At 38.1% G+C, this 17,097-nt stretch overlaps 1 protein-coding gene across 7 annotated transcripts in view; it reads right to left on the reverse strand.

The window, feature by feature from the left end:
• The window catches only part of LOC131345970 (1-phosphatidylinositol 4,5-bisphosphate phosphodiesterase beta-4-like), a 65,539-nt gene that overhangs the window by 24,114 nt on the left and 24,328 nt on the right, over positions 1–17,097 (reverse strand). For 2 of the 7 annotated variants that reach the window (XM_058379214.1, XM_058379213.1), the window contains exons 5-21: positions 12,571–12,651; positions 12,177–12,236; positions 9,982–10,125; positions 7,731–7,810; positions 6,330–6,383; positions 6,075–6,156; positions 5,811–5,911; positions 5,280–5,337; positions 4,581–4,689; positions 4,160–4,370; positions 2,707–2,800; positions 2,317–2,396; positions 2,058–2,142; positions 1,496–1,586; positions 1,181–1,270; positions 312–415; positions 136–228 (exon numbers count right to left, since the gene is read on the reverse strand). In XM_058379214.1, the coding sequence (XP_058235197.1) occupies positions 136–228; positions 312–415; positions 1,181–1,270; positions 1,496–1,586; positions 2,058–2,142; positions 2,317–2,396; positions 2,707–2,800; positions 4,160–4,370; positions 4,581–4,689; positions 5,280–5,337; positions 5,811–5,911; positions 6,075–6,156; positions 6,330–6,383; positions 7,731–7,810; positions 9,982–10,125; positions 12,177–12,236; positions 12,571–12,651 (1,617 nt within the window). Of the gene's footprint in view, positions 1–135; positions 229–311; positions 416–1,180; positions 1,271–1,495; positions 1,587–1,994; positions 2,143–2,316; positions 2,397–2,706; positions 2,801–4,159; positions 4,371–4,580; positions 4,690–5,279; positions 5,338–5,810; positions 5,912–6,074; positions 6,157–6,329; positions 6,384–7,730; positions 7,811–9,981; positions 10,126–12,176; positions 12,237–12,570; positions 12,652–15,721; positions 15,859–17,097 lie in introns of those variants that run through there. The other 5 variants (XM_058379211.1, XM_058379209.1, XM_058379208.1 and 2 more) reach the window with 5 other exon arrangements.

Genomic DNA, 17,097 nt, shown 5'->3' on the forward strand with positions numbered 1-17,097 from the left:
AAGTTGTCTCCTTTTAAATGTCCATGTCGAGGCTTAAAAACATGTTACGCACCTCTATGTACTCCATTTCTAAGTATAATATTATGATGTCATTATATATGTTTTCCTATAAGTATGAAGGTTAAAATATTCAACCTTCTTCTTGTTGTCAAGATCCGAAGCCTCTGACACATCAGTTGCATCTGCTTCTGTTGCCTCTGAAATCTCTGTAGTCTCATCATCAGCAATCTAAGTTGAGAACGAAAAACAGGATTCAAACAAGCTTCATCTACACCCTGCAGTTAGGCACGGATGTCCCAAAAGAATCCCACCTTGTCCTTCTTTACACTGTTTTCATGTGTGTCTTGTTCACTGGGCTCTTCTGAGGAGATGTTGTTGCGGGTTTTCGCCTCTGAGTTGATGTCTTTACTGTCTGCTGATGAGAAAGTCAATAACAGTATTGACTGTTAAGTGTACAGTTTATTATTTTTGTACTGAATGGCATTATACTACAGCGCTGTTAAATTCTCAAATACGGTCTTTTCAATAACAGCAACATTGTTCTGACTACAATTCCCAACACAGCTTCATATCAGTTTTCTCATTTTCTATAGTAACAACATACACAGGTAATCTAGATGCTTCATACAAATGGTGTTAAAACTTTTCATTGATGTGGCTTAGTTATTTATGAGAAGATGTTTATGTCTGGTGTCAGTGTTTTCTAGCAACCAGAGGAAACCTGTAAATTTTTTGTTTTGTTTTGTTTTGTTTTCCAACACAGGAAAGCCATTAAGATGGAAGAGTTATATCTTGAGTTCAAAAGATATAAAAAAGAAAATCCAATGATAAAGCAACTGTTTGTAACTGCTATAACATAAGTGATAACACAAACTTCTACCACATATCAACATTTACCTGATCGTTAAATGAATTTAAATTTATAATTTGGCCATATTATCCAATTTGTATTATTTTCATAATATACTGTATTATTAATCATAAGAGCATACACCATTATTGCATAATGCTTTACTACACATATAAAAGAGTGCAAATTACAATTAAATAAGGGCTCTCTGAAGTGCGTGAGTGTATATATATATATATATATATATATATATATATATATATACGAATTAAAGTCTGTAGTCTTAAAGATTAACAGACTAATTGACTGCTGTAATGCGCTGTAACTGACCATTCTCTATGTCTTCTTCGTTTTCATCCTCTCCTGCCTGTACACTCATCTCTCCCGCCTCCATGTGTCTCTTAAACGACTCCAGTTGCTCTGTTTCAGACGTATACACACATACACGTGGTCAGTTTTTGTTGCTGTTGGCAACACAGTCAACACAAACATAAGGAAAGATACAAAGTGTGGGAGTCTTTTCACTACAGAAATCTCATCATCAAGTAATGTAAGTATATCCAAGTGGATGAGAAAGTAAAATAAGCTTTAACATAGTTTTTTAACAATTACAAAATACAGGTTCAGAAACACACTGTTACGTACTCTGTTCCACTTCTGGCTTTAAGCGTTTGTTTTTAATGAGGATTTTTCTTTTGAGGTCGTTTGGTGAAGGTAGAGCACGTCCAGGCTCAATCTACAAAGGAAGAACAGGAAAAGTCTTTTATATTTATATTGTGGACATGATATCATCAATACATCCTGAGAAACAATAAAACAATAAATTAAAAAATATCCAAATCTCAATAAGTAGCCAATTCCTGCTAATATTTATTTCACTGTTATAATGGGACAGGAGAAAAAATGTTCATGCAGAAAAAATGTCTACAGGCAGTTTCATTAAATTACAATGCACAGGATTTTCATGTGACTAACAATTAAATACAAAATGGAAATAATACACAATATGTTTTAATAATCTAAAACTTATCTCATTTGAGAATGTTTTACAGAACATTAAGCTACGTTTTTTTTGTCATCAATAGCAAAATCTTATATTTTATACCTCCAATGTAGAGCCCTAATAAATGTTCTATAAATGTACCATGGCACACACTCTAGGTCTTTGATAGATCGTGTGTGAGTGATGATTCAGAAGATCACGTACTGGGAAGCCCTCAAGTGGCTGTTTGAGTAACAGGTCTCCGAAGATATCCTCACAGTATTTTGCCATCTTATACTGCTGAATTTTACTGAAACATCACAACAAGTGTTACTGAACAGATGACAGAAAATTCAGTTCAATGTGTGAAAAGGTACAATTTCCTATACACAGTTCAGGAAAATACACTTTTACTAAATTATACTGGGCAGATACACTATGTACTGCTTGAAAACTTGGGCTGGAATCACTGGGCTAAACTTACCTGCAGTGATTTTCAAATGAAAGAATAACTGGATAATCTGAAGTCACAAAAGCCGTCTCCCTAATAGCCTGAATTACATCCTGTAAATAACAAAAAGGCAAGATGAAGGGAAATTACCCAGAGCATGTATTTATTCAAGCAGAATGTGATCAAACTACACCCTGATGCCCTTTATTTGTTGTAAAACACTAACAGATCTGATGTTGAACAGACTCATAACTAAGCAACTGCAGCTATGCATGCCTTATATAATGCCCCTGTACTTGTACTTTTATTTAGCTTCTATCCAGATGAATAATTATCTTTTTTCCCCCCAAAATATCAATTTCTGCTAAAAAGGAGTTATTTCCTGCATTGTTTAAAGCTTGAGATGTGTGTGTGTGTTCTCACTTTAAAGAGGATGTCAGTACACATGGCTTTCCCGTGGGTGATAATGGGTTCTTGATCCTCTCCTTTTCCGTCCCAGCAGTCTAGCTCCACACACCTGAGCACACACGCAAATATTAACCAGGAATTACAAAACCAAACACAGAATCCATTGCTTCAGGCTTATGATTCCATAGTAAAAATCCCAAGCAATAACCACATGTCCACCGTTACCATGGACACTTCATAATACTGTCACTACCTCCGAGTCTCATGTGAAAGGTAGCTGCCTGGGGAGCGAGCATTTTGTTTCAAGACGTCTTATTTTACTACCAAGATTATTCTGTTCAGAGGAACAGCTGCCAAGTTTCCTTTTTTGGGCTGAAACTTTTACAGCAGGATCAATTTCCCCCATGTAAATACCAAGAAGAGAAGTGCACAGAACTGATGCTCTGTCTGTACTGAAGACAGTAAAAAGTGAATACATGACATTTTTCCTAGAAGTGTACTGCAATTTCTATGCACACATACCACTTCCTATGTTTACCTTTCTCCTTGTCCTTTTACGAGTGTTTTTACTTCTCTGGCTCGCTTAATCATGTGCAATGTGTAACCAAATCCATATGAATCAAAAGTACTTTGCTCTGATTGTCTCCACAAGCAGCCTCACCGGCTTAAAGGACACTTCAGTCCTCCCACTGCGATATTCTTAAAAGAACCCTACAACAGTTTCCCTATCAGATAGGGTTCTGAAGTTGAACCATCGTAGTCTCTGATCTTTTATTATACAAAGAACCCTTTAAAAATCACTTCTTCTAAGACACTGGGAAAAAAGCACATCTTACTCATATTGCTACACAGTGTGATATGCCTTGTGATATATCAAAACCACCAAACACTAGTGTGTCCAAACCATGTCAGAGTTAAAGATCTGCCTGCACTGGACAAACTCTTTATGCTCATTTGTTGTTGTTCTTTCTTCCCATTTTGTCTGGGCTTGGGACCAACACTGGGAGTTAACTCTTCAGTGATTGGGTTAGCTCCCTGCCCGGGAATCGAACCCGGGCTGCAGCAATGATAGCAAGGGATCCTGTCTCTGGACCACCAAGAGGCTGTATTGCAAACAATGTGATGCAATAAAAATGTAACCGAAACCTGACATGTAGCATATGTAAATTCCTAACCAACTAACTAACAAGGAGTTCACATTTTTATGTTAATAGCTAGTTTTAATAAAGCTAATCTTATATATAAAATTCAGTTTTTATCTAAGCAATTTTTTTGTGAGAAACAATTTATTGTGGTGTGTACAGAGTGCTGGAAAATATTTTAGATTGTGTACTGAATGAAATTGCCATCATAATGCACCTAAAACGGTATTATTCCTTACAGTACTATGTAAACTGTAATAAAAGATTAAGTAAATTGTTAGATGAAAGTTAAATATTGATATTTCTATAAACACACTGGTGTTTACCTGCATCCAGAAAGCAGCACCTGTCTGTACATTTCCACAGACGATTTGCCCCCAAACTGTCTGCCTGTCAGGTACGTGTTGTGTGAGGAGCTGATGAAATAGTGTGCTAGCGACTGGTCCATGTCCTGACACAGGTCCAGGCGGTCCAGAAACACGGGAGCATTCTCATCTGACATCAGGTACCGGCAGAAACCATCGCTGGACATGCGGCCTGGAGTGGGGAGGCATTTGAGGGGGGAGAAAAGGCTTAATTTTTCATTCATCAATTCATCTGTATTTTTTACATGCTTTCACAAGGTCACTGTCTGTAATACTTGAGTTTACCACAAGATGGCAGCATATAATCATTTAAATGCAAAAAAAATGCCTTTGACAGATCAATTTTTAGTTTCCTTAAGACTCTTCTGATTGAAGCAGTCACCTTTCTTCTTAAGGTCCTCGTCTCTCTCATACTTCTCGATGATCTGCATGACTCGTTTGGGGTCGTAGAAAGGGAACAGGATCTCATTCAGCCGAGGGTCCCGCTGGTTCTACATACAGCATAGTGCAATCTTATTAGAATGGCCCTATCGAGTGTGAGAACATCATCATAGCCTGCTTCATGAGTCATTAAGCTCATCTACAAACCTTAAAAAAAGCTACTTGTATATATACACACAATGGCATACATATTCAACAAAAGGGTAGAGCTTTTATCAAACTGCCAGGTGGGTAGAGGTACAGGAACATTGGGTGGTGTTCGAGATGGAAAAGCAAAGGCAACATTTAACACAGGTAGAGAATTGAGGAAGAAAGTCTGATTATACAGTACTACATAAAGCAAATTTGACACTGCAAGTGACCTGTATCTAGGAAAACCCATTTCAGACACACTCAGGGGTAACAGGGCTAATGCGTTTGCAGAGCCATGGATACAAAAATGCATGCATACACAGCCAGGGAGTGAGCAAACACAGACAGAAAGCAAAGGCAGCATCTGGAACAATGGAGCAGCCCAGCCCTGATGGTAGCCATGGCTACATAAGACAAGTTGACGGGATTGGAGGGGAGGAAATGAAGAAGCAGGGAAAGCTGGGTAAAGCGACCACACAGAGAAGTTAATGAATGATAAAGAGCTTACTTCATTCAGAAAGCTGACTAACTGGTCTACTGTTAAATAATCACTTTTGTCCCCATTGCTGCAAAGAAATTAATTACAAGAAATTTGTTACATTAAAATGAACAACGGATGAAGAGAGGATTAGTCATCACAACGCACTACACACTCGACATAGCCTTCAGAGCACTAATACATGGTTTTAAACGCTTATTTGTTTACATATGTTAGTTGAAACAATAAAGATTAATAATGTTGAACTGTTAAAGCAGGTTAGGTTCCTTTTAAGGGAGTTAGCATAGCAAAGACATTCAACCTGAATGCCTAATGTTTAATACTAAATACTGAGAAGTGCACTTAGAAACGTCTAGACCTGAATATCACAGGCATCAATACAAACTGACACTTTACATGTAAGTAAGTGTGAGCATTGTATAACACCACCACCACCACCACCACCACCATTACAAAATGGGGAACGTGTTTGACTTGAAAATATCTTTACAAATCACAACAAGGGTTCTTGTGGCGTTTTTTCTTTAGTTCTGGACTTACATCTTTTTGAAGAGTTCTTCGATATCTGTACGTGGGCAAATTTTCTGAGTGAGCGCATAGAAGACGTCAAAGGTGAACACAGATTGTTCAATTTCATCATTCTGTAGGGGGAAAAAAAAACAGACAAATCAGTTGTGCAAAGTATTTATTATTTCTTTAGAGAAATAATAAAGTTCCATAACGTCTACAAAGCAGTAGACCAAACTTTCTATACAGTCTGTAGTCAGCAGTCATTTGTTAAGAGCAATAAAGAAGAAGAACTACCTTCCCGCTGGGGAGGCCGAGCTCTTTCAAGGCCTGGAAGATTCCTTTCTCAGTTTTGCCCGAGCCAAAAGTTCTTGTGATGCTGCAGGATTAAAAAAAAACAGGATGAAGTCCACTATGAGATCCCTAACAAAGATCTGCTCCATTTCATTTGCTTAGTCCTTTAAGTGAGTAAAACTCTTGTAATATAAACACAATCAGTGGAGCTGAATGACTCAGTCCATAGCATACAGATGTATGTTTAAAAGGACTTACCCCCGGACTGGGATTTTCCCATTGACGTTGGTGAGAAAGCTCAGTCTCATCCAACTAAAAAAGGATTTAAAAACAATGTCACGACCCAGTGGGTACATCTTGTATCGTTTATATACTCAGGTGTTCGTTTCAAGCCTAGAAGCTTTTTTTGTGTGAATGGAAAGGCATTAATGGTTTTCACATTTGTCTCATCTCTACTAGATCTGATCAAATTAGTGAATATCTGCAGCATGGGGGACAGATAGCCTTTCCATAAAAGCTCTCAAACAGTCCAAGAATAGACCTTTATCCAGTTCTACATTAGTGAAAGACACTTAGAGGTGCAGACAACTACGTAGAAAAAAATGACATGGTATTTACAATTTAAAGTAAGCTTAATACATTAAATGCTTGTACTGGAGATATATAATATAGACACACAGTATTGTGATGCACTTGGTAATTCTGGTGCTAGATTGTTGGCTGGTGTTTATCTATCTATCTATCTATCTATCTATCTATCTATCTATCTATCTATCTATCTATCTATCTATCTATCTATCTATCTATCTATCCATCCATCCATCCATCCATCCATCCATCCATCCATCCATCCATCCATCCATCCATCCATCCATCTCACATTCAGGTCTCACTGTTGGCTCCTAAAACAAAAGACCAAGAGTTTCTTTTCTCTTTAGGTGAAAACAAGTGAGGAAATAACAAAGAAAAGAAAAGAACAATGAAACAGCAAATCAAAGACAGTCAACTCCACTGCTAGTACTAAATAAATCTTAGATTCCACTAAAGATTCAGGGTGGATATTCCTTTAAATAGCTGGTTACATGTCACATGTTTAATTGATGCTGAGCTTAAAATGGTTAGAAAGGTCTAAGAACAAATATCAATGAAATGTGACATAACAGGATGCAGTGTGTGTGGGTTTTTTAATTTATTTTATTTTAAATGACTACAAAACTGGCACACATCATATATTACATATGAATCTCTGAACTAACCAAGAATAAATAATGTCAATGTAAGTCAGATTAAGTTTTTTTTTTAGTTTATAATGTAATTTATTTTTCGTGCATCTAAATCACTGAGTGTGTTTTGTCTGTAAATGACTGTGTTGTAGTTCATATACACTCGTAAACTATTGTGTTGCATTTCATATACTATGTGAATTGTGCTTTCTGGTGTTGACCACAAGACAAACTGCTTCTACATTTGATCTTAGTGAATAAAATCATGATTGCTTTGCTATTTCCCCTCATCCACAAGATACAACTCTTCCATTTATTGATTTCTGGATTATTGGAAAGGGAATTACGGACACGCAAATCCCACTAAAAGCTGTATTTTTAGGTTGGTAGCCATCCTGAGTGCTTTGTGTGTCTTTGTTGCTGAGTGCCTACTTACTGCTTCTTAAGGCAAGTCATTGGACACACGTTGTTTGCCTTGAAGTTGTGAATGACTGATTTTAGCCCGTCCATCCATTTCTGTAATCAAGCAACCAAACAGAAGCAGGTATTACACAGGATGAGTGATGTAAGCGCTGCTTAGTGGGAAGAAAGAAAAAAGAAAAAACTACAAACACTACAGAGGAGATATTCTGTTAGCACAGGGAGAAATGAACTAAGACCAAGCGACTGGCATTAGTGTTTACAGAAGGCTCGAGTAGGCCGAGCCTTTGGCTGTGTGAAGGACGACAGAAAGTCCTTGAACAAAGGTTCCTGCCTCTGACTGAGCACAATCACCAACACGCTCTTTTATAAGCCACTTGAAACAAATGTTGATGTAGTTAAAATGTGTTCACATTTCCAAATAATAGTGTTTCAAATGTTAGTAGGACATAATTTGCAATACTGAACAGCACTTACTCATTTGCTGTAACAACTGCACAAAAATGAACGGCACAAGTTGAACTTCAATGTATTATTTATGAAGCCAGCTGAAGGATAATATTCTGTTTATGACCCCAGGGCTGTGTTTTGCAGTTCAACTCTATTAATACCCCTCATGATGGAACAATCACGTGACACTTTTTTACAAAATAACTGAGAACCAACAATACAGCCATCACCCTGTCACTGTGTATTTGTGCAAGTCTTGCTTAATGAATGATATCTGCCAGTCTCTCCCTCCAGCAGCCACCAGATGGCACCATGACCTAAACTCGACCCAAGACTGGCATCAGTCTTATCAGAATTAGAGGGAGATTGTACACAGAAAGATTTTCCTTGTGTGCGTTACACTGACTCCAAGCTACATTAGTGAAAGCCCGTTCTCTGTTCTCTGAGGATGCCTGTGGCCCTGAGCCAGGCCTGTCAGTGTAAGAGCAGAGCTGCTCCTACACACACACACATACACACACATACACAGAGGAATTCAGAGCCTCTCTTTAGGATGTTTGCAATGGTATTGTGCTCCAGCTGCAGGGTTTGTGTGTGTGTGTGTATGTGTTTGTGTCTGTGTGTAGAAAGGGCTCCTCCAGGGGCTAACCTGATTTAGGAATAGATTATCTGTACAGTCCATCACTCCTGTTAGTAGCACCTTAAACTGCTCTTTGTGTTACACTGATCCAAGTCAGTACTTGAACATAGACCAATATTAAAACTATTTACGTTTTACATGTTCACAATATTGGAGTTTGCATGATCCCCCCCCGTGCTTGGAGGGTTTCCTCCGGGTGCTCTGGTTTCCTCCCACAGTCCAAAGACATGCTTCTAGGCTGATTGGAGTCTCTAAATTGCCCGTAGTGTGTGATTGTGTGAGTGAATGAGTGTGTGTGTGCCCTGCGATGGGTTGGCACTCCGTCCAGGGTGTATCCTGCCTTGATGCCCGATGACACCTGAGATAGCACAGGCTCCCCGTGACCCGAGTATAGATCGGATAAGCGGCATAGACAATGAAAAAATGTTCACAGTATTTTCACCTCAGAAGACAAGGTGATACTCCAGTTTTGAAATATGACTACTTTTGAAAAACTAGTTGAATTTTATTTCCCGTCTCCTGCCATATGAAGAAACCCCAAGCATTCTAAACAGATTGAGTGGTTCTATTCACATGCAACATGGTTGTTTTTTTAAATCAAGAGAACATGCTTTAAAAGAACTAAAAACCCAAGCTCTCAAAGTTCTAATCTCTGTCTCCAGATCTGATTTGATATCTGGCATCTTATGGACAAAGCTTGGACAAGCAATGTGACATAAGTAGAACAGAAATCAAGAGCTACAGAGAGTGAATATTATAATCGAGAGCATTTAAAAGTTGTTCAGAAAATATAACAGAGGTTGGGTGCAGATTAAAATGGCAAACGTTGGGTTTATTACATTTATTCTACACTGGTAACAAGAAGCAAATTGTTATTTGAGAAAACGCAAACCATGGCGGAAATTTGTATAAACTAAATGTCTTTATTTTAAGGGTATGAAAACTTTTGCACTTGACTGAATTGTAATTGTTAATTGTAAGTATTTATTATATAATTAAGTTACATATAAGTCATAATTAAGATCACACCATTCACTGCTAGAATAAGGGCAAAGGTAACACCTATTCTGTTGCTGTATTGCTTTGTCTAACACGCTGGTGTTAAATCAGCCTGTATTTACACACTGTGCTAGTTAAAACTCAGATTTCCATAGTGATATCCTGTGATAACGGTTACCTTGGCAGTGTCAGCGCTGTCAGCCACCATGTACATGAAGCTGAGGTTGACCAGGTCGGGGCCACTGCACACACAGATGACGCAGCCTTCCAGATCGGCCTCGCTCCTCCCTGCTGCCTCCAGAGACGCAACGATCTTCGGGTCCTGAGCACCAAGGAACACACACACAAACACACACACCCAAACAAACCCAGTTCAGCAGTGCGTTCAGCATTCTCTAGCCACACTCTGTCACCACTGTGCCCTTAGGTTATTACACATCTCTCCTAAAATAAAAGTGTGAAATGGATGTGTTATGACCTCAATAAAACTCATGCCACTGGAGTTCTCCATCTTTATTATGCCTGACCATATTATCCTACTCTAGCATTTATTTCTCCTATAACTTGCCACTGGTTATTAATTAAGCAAAGATTTAGGGTTGTTTCTAATTGAATAAACACTGAGAGGTTCTGATATAATGATGAATAATAAACCAGTAGTGTTTAAATAGTTTTTTTGACTGCGACATCATGACAAATGCATTTCTGTGAATGGATTAAGCTACTCTTAATGGTAAGAGCTGAACAATTAATCATGAATATACTGTATATTTATATATGTTCTATTATTTTTATATTTATTTCTAGTGATTTAGTAAGGAATTGAATAATTAAATAAGAAAGTAAAGGATTTAATGTGTAAGTGAGTAAGTAAGCATGTCAGGAAAGTAAATAAATGAGTGATAAAGTTGTTTATTATAGATGAAGGAATTCAAGCTTATATATATATATATATATACAATAACAATAACAATATATATATATTGTTTATTAGTTAATAAAAATAAAATGTTTTATTAGTTGATAAAAATGATCTAATCTAACTGTTACTAAATATTGAGTTGAGTATAATTATGTTATAAGCATTATTATTCATCCCTCCTTCTGATTATTGTTCATAAAACTAACATGAAGAAAGTTGCACTATTAGTTAAACATTAGCACTTACTTTAAAAAATGACATTTTAACAGCCCATAAAACCAAGTGTTGAGTCATTGTACTAAGTCAAAAGAACAAATCTGCTGTGACGCTTGTTTGTTGAATTAATAGTGTTGTGTAACCTGAGCCGTTGTGTTCCCACAGTGTTTTTTAGGCAGAATACTGATAACATATTTGTGTCAAAGTCATGTAATGACATATTCAAAAACGGAAAACTGTTGAAGAAACAAAGGCAGAGCGCCCACGACTGTGAGTGAAAAACTGGAGTACTCGACTCCACTAATTCTGTAACGCTTGCTAATGAATTAGCAAAATAATAGAGTTTCATAAATGCGTAATCTACTTAGGACTACAATAGAGACACGCTGCACAGTGAAGTCATGTCTAATGATAGACAATGGCTCCTGATCTGCCTTTGTTCTGCTGTTTATGAGCTGCTGCAGCCAGACACACAACATGTCACCAAACGATGGACAGATGATAGTAAAACAGAACACTTCCCTCTCTGCAAGCATGACATATGCCACGTCCTGGTCTATATTTGCAAGTCAACACACCCCCACATACACGCACACACACACACTTGCACCGACACACACAAAAACAATGTTCAATGGTTTCCAGGGTACGTACGGATCTGATTTTACTTCTCTTTTGTAAAGCGGGACTTTCCATTAATCAAGTCCTTTTAAAAAAAAGGTCAAATGCTAGAGAGAAGCAGGAAGGGCCAATTCCTGGGATAGGTCAATATTTGCAGCTCAGAGGAGATCATAGGATCTTTGATGGGTGATAACATTAAATGGAAGTGCCAAAACAAACAAAACTGGACCCAATTCCCTTTTATTATGAACAGGGAGGGTCCGGTTTACTGTCTGCAGAAAAAAAACCTAAACATTCACAATTCTTGAAAAGAAGTATAAAAATTAAGAAATATGCTTAATTCTGGTTGACGGCCAGGATGTGATGTAGCTGCATCTCTGCTCTGCAGTGGCAGTACTGATGCATTAAAGTATTAATGCTTTCTCTAAAAGCAACAGGTGAAAGCTCTTTCAGCTTCCTTCAGGCTTCTCATCAGTTTAAAAGTCAACTTTTAAGATGTTCTAGAGAAATCTATCCTATTTCCTATCCTCAATAGCTTCTAAAGCCATTTTTCTATGGCTGAGATGAACTCTTCGGGGCAGGTTCATAATGAAATGACTTCTTTTAAGACTCACTTTTGGCACTGCTCCATTGCGGACACTGTTTATGAGGGAGCATTCGAGGACTTGGCCTTCCTGCAAAAAGAAAAACAGAGAGAGAAGACAAATGAGAAGAAGACACAGTTCAAACTGGATTTGTGATGAGCTTCGTCCTGTTACACATTAACATGGATTACAGCTCAGACTGTAATTGTCCTGCCAGCTGTTCAGTAACAGCTCATATATTGTGCTCTTAGCATTTACGTATAGTATTTCTAAACAACACGTGCAGTTAAGCAGACCCAAATGACATATGGTTCTTATACATTATCCTTTAATAATAATCAGATGGCCTGAGGTTTGTGTGCGGAGAGTGAGATCTCTTCAGAACAAAGGAAAACATTCTTAAACAATATTGAAAATGTTGTACCTTGCCATCACCTTTCCATGTGAGAAAGAATCCAAATTCATCAATTTTGAAAAGGCAGCCAGTTTCAATCACAAAAGGATCCTGGGGAAGAGAAGTTGTTTTAATACCTGATGGTCCATTCAAGCACATCTTGTTTTATTACAGACAATACTGAAGTGTAGCACAGATCCGGTGGAAAAAAAATCTAGAACAGTTTAATTCTTTATGTTCACACCTCACGCCTCCTAAAACACTTTCGTCATATTTTGTTAACACTTTCGGAATTTCGTCATATATATAGCTAGTGGTGAACATAAGTGAAAGGAGAACAGTTAAAGGAACATGGAAGTTTTTTAGTACTGTGTTTACTGCCAGCTCTTTTTAATGACCCTGTCATAGTAAAGTACAACATCAAGTGCTCATAAATTTGTGTATCCTTAATATTTTTTTTTTTATATCTCTCACGTGTATTGATTTTTTAATGCGTCATTTTTTCCAACCATGAGATACAAAAACTGATAAATGTGAATAAATTGGACATGAATATAACCAAAAGCAGAACTTACAGATGTATAAAATATAGGGAAAAAAACATAATATCCATGTCAGGTGTCCGGACATCACTAGCCATCAGAACAGCTGAGATGTAATGTAGGAGGGATTAACGTCATTCTTCCAAATCATATTCCCATAACTAGTGTTTTGATAATGGACATGGAGAGCACCGTCTAACACACTGCTACTTAGATATTCCAGGGGGTTAACATCAGGTGACTGAGGGACATTTCCACACAAATCAAACCATTCGGTGAGCCTTTGGATTCTGGGCGTGGTCACTGTGGAAGAGACCACACCCATCAGGATGGGAAGCTAACATGTAGTGTATTCATTGATTAGATGTGTTGTTAAATGAGGTGAATATACTGTGTCAAATCTGGAGTAAGACGTATTGTGGCTTGGTCCATTTATCAAAACCAAAACTAATCCATGATGACAGTGTAAAAAAAATAGAATATGGGCCATAATGTCAACTTCAATATAACTTAAATTTGACCAAAACAAACACTATTTATTAAACATATTATTATGATGGTGTTGAATAAAGATTTATACAGTATTCAAACGATTTAAAAACGAATTAAAAATGAATTAAAAACGAATTAAAAATAATCTGACTATATATAAAAATAAAATGAAATTAATAAAATAAAATAAAATAAAAAATCAGAAGCAGAGATGTATTTGAGAAGATTTTTTTTAACATGAGCCAATAAACTGATTGAGAAATGCTGCTTTTGTGGATCAAGTTAACCCTGCTTTACACCTGAAGTGCCCCTGAAACAAAAGATTGCCCTTAAATACAATCAGCACAAATGACTCAATTACAGTTCTTAAGCCAAACTGCTCGTCATTTTATTTGTTCATTTTTTGGAAGAATATCAGGGTCACCTTGAACTCCTAACGCTATTTGTAGCAAGGGGAGCGCTCAGGATTACATTAGGTAACATGGCAACAGGACAAGGATGTGTGATACGGGATCTAAGAATTAAAGAGCAGAATAGTTTGAAGCATTAAGTGCCACCAGAGAGCTTCCTTGTTCATTGCATGTGAAGTGGTCCTCAAAACATAACACTCTTGGATCTCTATTATGGCTATGGATTGATTTCCACTGAGGAAGGCGTCTCAGACAGAGCACCTCGGCTATATGACGTATGTACGATTGATCAAGGCCGTGTCATCTACAGCACTGAACAGAACCCAGGGTGAAGTCAAGCCAGTCGGCATTTTCCTGAAAACACTAGCCGGGGTTTTACATCAGTTTTGCTTTGGAAATGTACTGTAATTATGTCAGTCATCAGTCCAGTTGCCATGAAATATGAATACTATCCACAGTGCCCACATGCTCAGGCTATGAGGTGGTGGTGTTCAGTACTGTTTCTATTTACAGGCACTAAAGGTAGCTGCTTATTCCAGTGGCATGGGGACAGTTGACTGTGGAGCCGCAGAAGTGGGTCGCATTTGATTTCACTTTGGCTGAGTTGAATGTATTCCTATTTAAAAGCTGTGCACATGCAGATATGCTTCGATTCAAATACAGTGCTTTTTCCCAGTTTGGGGCTCAAAATGTTGAAAAGCTTTATTTATTCAAGACTAGACTGAGGCTTAGTAATGACAATAACAATATTATTAAGTTACTTAATAAAAGACTAATTTTATTACATCTCTGTAAATAAATCAAGGATTCAAGGATTCAGTAGAAATAATAGAAGCTAACATGTGCAGTCATCTCCCGAATTATTAGCACTACTGGAAAAGATTTTGTACTCTACCCCATGTGGTACTCCCATAGTTCCTGATGAGATTAGAGAATATAGAGCAAGAAATCCGAGACCACACCTCAATACACATTACACAATCTCTCCAGATCCTCCAGGGCCTGAGATCCTTTCTTAAACACTTTCTTCTTTAGCTCAGACGAGTGATGTTAATTTCAACTGGGATAGCCATGTGAAAAGTTAGATTCTGTGCTTATTAAACCGTTTTACACTGGATTTGATTAGTCATCTGACTATACAAGCCAGTGCCAGTCAAAGTTCTAGTAGTCTCTTAACAGACAGTAGGTGCTTGTGTGTGTGAGCTGATGAAAGAAAAGCTTTCTTCAAGTGATAAAATGCCACCACCTTCCATAAATCTCCAACTGTGATCCAATAATGTCCTCTTCAAAGCAGGTTTATTACAGCTCTAGATGTTTTAAACTTCTTCTAGTTATTGCCCTACTAGTGGATCTGTCCACATTGTTTATAGTCATTACCGGATATACACTATGCGATCAATATACATTTATCTTGTTTCATTTGTATTCTCTGATCTTCCCAAGCTGATAAAGGACTAAGGAAATTTTGGCCTCTGTTCCACCTCTTATTTATACCATCACGAGTTTAGAAGGAGAAATAGGAGCATGTTACAATTTGTGCATAAAAAAAATTCTAGCAGTGCCAATAAATGACAATTAATTGATAATTATTGAACTGACTGTACTGCTCATATTACAGATTTTGGTTGTACATTGAAAAAAAACAAGCTGTTTTACGGCACAGCATACACCGATCAGCCATAACATTATGACCACCTGCATAATATTGTGTTTCTTTGCTGCCAAAACAGCACTGACCCGATAAGGCATGGACTCCACTAGATCCCTGAAGGTTTTCTCTGGTATCTGGCACCAAGATGTTAGCAGCAGATCCTTTAAGTCCTGTAAGTTGCTAGGTGGAGCCTTCATGGATCACACTTGTTTGTCCAGCACATCCCACAGATGCTCGATTGGATTGAGATCTGGGGAATATGAAGGCCAAGTCAACACCTCAAACTCATTGTTGTGCTCATCAAACCATTCCTGAACCATTTTTGCTTTGGTGCATTATTCTGCTGAGAGAGGCCACAGCCATCTGGAAATACCGTTTCCATGAAAGCGTGTACATGGTCTGCAACAATGCTTAGGTGCTACACATGGATGGCAGGACCTAAGGTTTCCGAGCAAAACATTGCCCAAAGCATGACACTGTCTTCGCCGGCTTGCCTTCCTCCCACAGTGCATCCTGGTGCCATGTGTTCCCCTGGTAAGTGACGCACATGCACCCGGCCAACCACGTGATGTAAAAGAAAACGTGATTCATGCGCACATGCCCATTGTTGGTGCTTTCAGTGCTGCACAGGGGTCAGCATGGGCACCCTGCCTGGTCTGCGGCTATGCACCCCCACATGCAACAAACTGTGATGCATTGTGTATTCTGACACCTTTCTATCAGAACCAGCATTAACTTCTTCAGCAATTTGAGCAACAGTAACTCGTCTGTTGGATCGGATTACACGGGCCAGCCTTCGCTCCCCACATGCATCAATGAGCCTTGGCTGCCCATAACCCTGTCGCCAGTTCACCACTGTTCCTTCCTTGGACCACTTTTGATAGATACTGACCACTGCAGACAGGGAACACTCCACAAGAGCTGCAGTATTGGAGATGCTCTGATCCAGACATCTAGCCATCACAATTTGGCCCTTGTCAAACTCGCTCAAATCCTTACACTTGCCTATTTTTCCTGCTTCTAACACATCAACTCTGAGGACAAAATGTTCATTTGCTGCCTAATATATCCCACCCACTAACAGGTGCCATGATGAGGAGATAATCAGTGTTATTCACTTCACCTGTCACTGATCATAATGTTATGCCTGATCAGTGTAAATAAGAGCATAAATTTAAGAGCACATTACATAAAGATCAAGCCTAATCATTAGAGATCACGGTAGATAGAGAGTGAGATAAAGTCATAATCCAGCAGCTGAAATAAAAATTTTAAGTTTGTCTAGTGTTGGAAAGATTTTACCAGCATGAAGTTTATTTCTTCACCAACTTGCTTGACAAAGCTATACAAAGAATATGGCTTGGGGGATTGCACAGATAGACAGCGCCTAAATGAGTTGAGAGAGAGATTACTGTGAAAACCTCATGCTGTCATTTCTGCATGGGATTCCCCAGAGGGAGAA

Source organism: Hemibagrus wyckioides, linkage group LG25, assembly GCF_019097595.1.
Source record: "Hemibagrus wyckioides isolate EC202008001 linkage group LG25, SWU_Hwy_1.0, whole genome shotgun sequence".
Classification (NCBI taxonomy): Eukaryota; Metazoa; Chordata; class Actinopteri; order Siluriformes; family Bagridae; genus Hemibagrus; species Hemibagrus wyckioides.